The sequence below is a fragment of the Histomonas meleagridis genome (genome assembly GCF_020186115.1).
Source record: "Histomonas meleagridis strain 2922-C6/04-10x chromosome Unknown contig_86, whole genome shotgun sequence".
NCBI classification, from domain to species: Eukaryota; Parabasalia; order Tritrichomonadida; family Dientamoebidae; genus Histomonas; species Histomonas meleagridis.
Window position 1 is genome coordinate 31,381 of NW_027150921.1, and position 2,169 is coordinate 33,549.

General features: G+C 29.1%; 1 protein-coding gene across 1 annotated transcript; it reads left to right on the plus strand.

Moving 5' to 3' along the window:
• Positions 1-504: 504 nt before the first annotated feature.
• GO595_009138 (uncharacterized protein) lies at positions 505-1,887 on the plus strand (the record flags this gene model as incomplete). The annotated part of the gene is made up of 1 exon (XM_067922791.1): positions 505-1,887. The coding sequence occupies one exon, from the start codon at positions 505-507 to the stop codon at positions 1,885-1,887; it is 1,383 nt and encodes a 460-aa protein (XP_067770656.1).
• Between the last annotated feature and the right edge of the window lie 282 nt (positions 1,888-2,169).

A 2,169-nucleotide genomic window follows, 5' to 3' on the forward strand; every position in this document is an offset into this window, starting at 1 on the left:
TTTATGTATTAAAGTGGTAACATTAAAATTAATGAAATATAACATAAGAATATATTTTTAAACAACTATAGCATTCTCTTATTGACTTATTGAAGTGAAAACTATAATATTACAAAAATCATAAAAAAAATTACCATTATACTTAATAGAGAATACTTATTTTAATCTTTTGATTGTATTAAAAAATGGACTGTTGTTATTTTTTAAGTCACCTTGTAGATTCAGAAAGTTTACTAACTAATAATAAGTTTAATATATCAAAAAGTGCCACTTTTCTTCTAACACATGAAGAACAAAAAGTGACATCCATTAAGACAAATGAATCAAAAGCAACCTTTTTCAACCTTAACATATCAGCCAAACAACATTAAAGGGTTTCTATACATTATACCACCATCAGATCAAAAGGTATTAAAATTTATTCCTTTGGAATCAATTTTCGATGAAATTGATCAACAAAAATTTTCAAATTACATTTTTTCATTTGCATTTCCTTCACCCCTGATGGGAAAATCTGACAACAGTAAGCACATTTCTATAGATACAGAATCATTTAATCAATTCACAATAGATTCCCCCCAACACGAAATCACACTAACCAGCCTCAAAAATTCGGAAAAAATTCGAGTTCAATTTCACAACTCATTTTATTTTTCTACTTTTTTTGCTCAACTTTCTAATTATTACATTCTTGAATATCAATCTACTGATAACTATCTTATATCACCAATCGTTATCCAACAACATCCACAACATCGTTTCAATCCTCTTATCAAAGAAACTCTTCTTACAAAAGTCAATGATCTTTATGCACATCAATCACTTCTAGAATATTTAGGTTTACCATTTGATGGCACAGGCACGTACCATTCTTCAGTTCTTCCATTTGAGGATTCCCTTATTGATAATTTTGTTACTTCACCATTTGATCCTGAAATTCGACAAAAAATATCACAAACAAAAATTCCTCGTCAATATTTTCCTCTTGTTTTAGTTCTTCTTCTTATTGATAAACCCGAAACAAATCACGATGAAAAGAGCACTTTTCCAAATTGTATGGTTAACATCGAACCGATACCAAAAGGTGTCAAAAAGATACCAGTTATTGATGATCTTGTCATTGGAGGTTCGTATGATATAGTAGGTGATTTTGAAGCACTTAAATTACAGTGGACCACTGTAACTTCAACACAACTTCTTCATGCAAATAGATTCAAAATATCCCTTAAATTACTTGAAAATATTTTAATTGCTTCATTCCCTTCAGCTCACCCTATCATTAGAATAATTTTTGATGCGCTATCATCCTTTTTTATGATCAGTGATGAACTCGAAACATTTAATAATGAGATGTTTAAGATAATGAACTCAGTTGCACAACTATTTATAAGCCCTGATTTGGTTATAGGAATAGAGCCCACTGATATTGAACATTTTATTTTTTGGATCTTTTATTCTCTAGTTAAGAAGATTGGACTAATTAAAGTCCATGAAGAAAAAGAATCGCTAATCAACCGAACAATGACAACCATCATTCATCATCATCCATTGCTCTATAACTTGCTCACGAAGGATATGAAATCGCGCGACGACATCAGCTGTTTGAAGTTTTTGGACAATTATTTGATGTCACTTTTCTCGCATGTTTTGGATGTGGACAAAATGATGACAATTTGGATTGCGGCACTGGCTACTGATGAGCCGATGGACTTTATGTGTAACTTTTTGGCTATTTCTATGATAATGGTCTTCCCACAAATTGTCGATGCAGAAAATGTGACAGAAGAATTAAAAAAGGCACTCACAAAGTACTTCGAAGAAAATGAAGCGGAAGTACTGTTTTCGAATACATTGAAGATAAACGCAATAACAAAGTTGAATGAATGAATTGGCATGAAAATATTAAACAAATATGTTTTTTCAAAAATATTTTAAAATAAAATCGAATTATATATAATTATTAATATGAAAATATTTGCTGAAAAAAGTTTATGAACTTTAAAAATAAAAATATTCCAAAAATGGTTATCGATATTACCGTAGAACAGAACAATCTTATTATAGCTAGAATAAAATGAAAAAAAAAAAAAAAAAAAAAATCATATTAAAAGTACTTTTTCACAAAAACTATCAAACGAAATCTGAAATATCTATGTTTTTCAAAATATA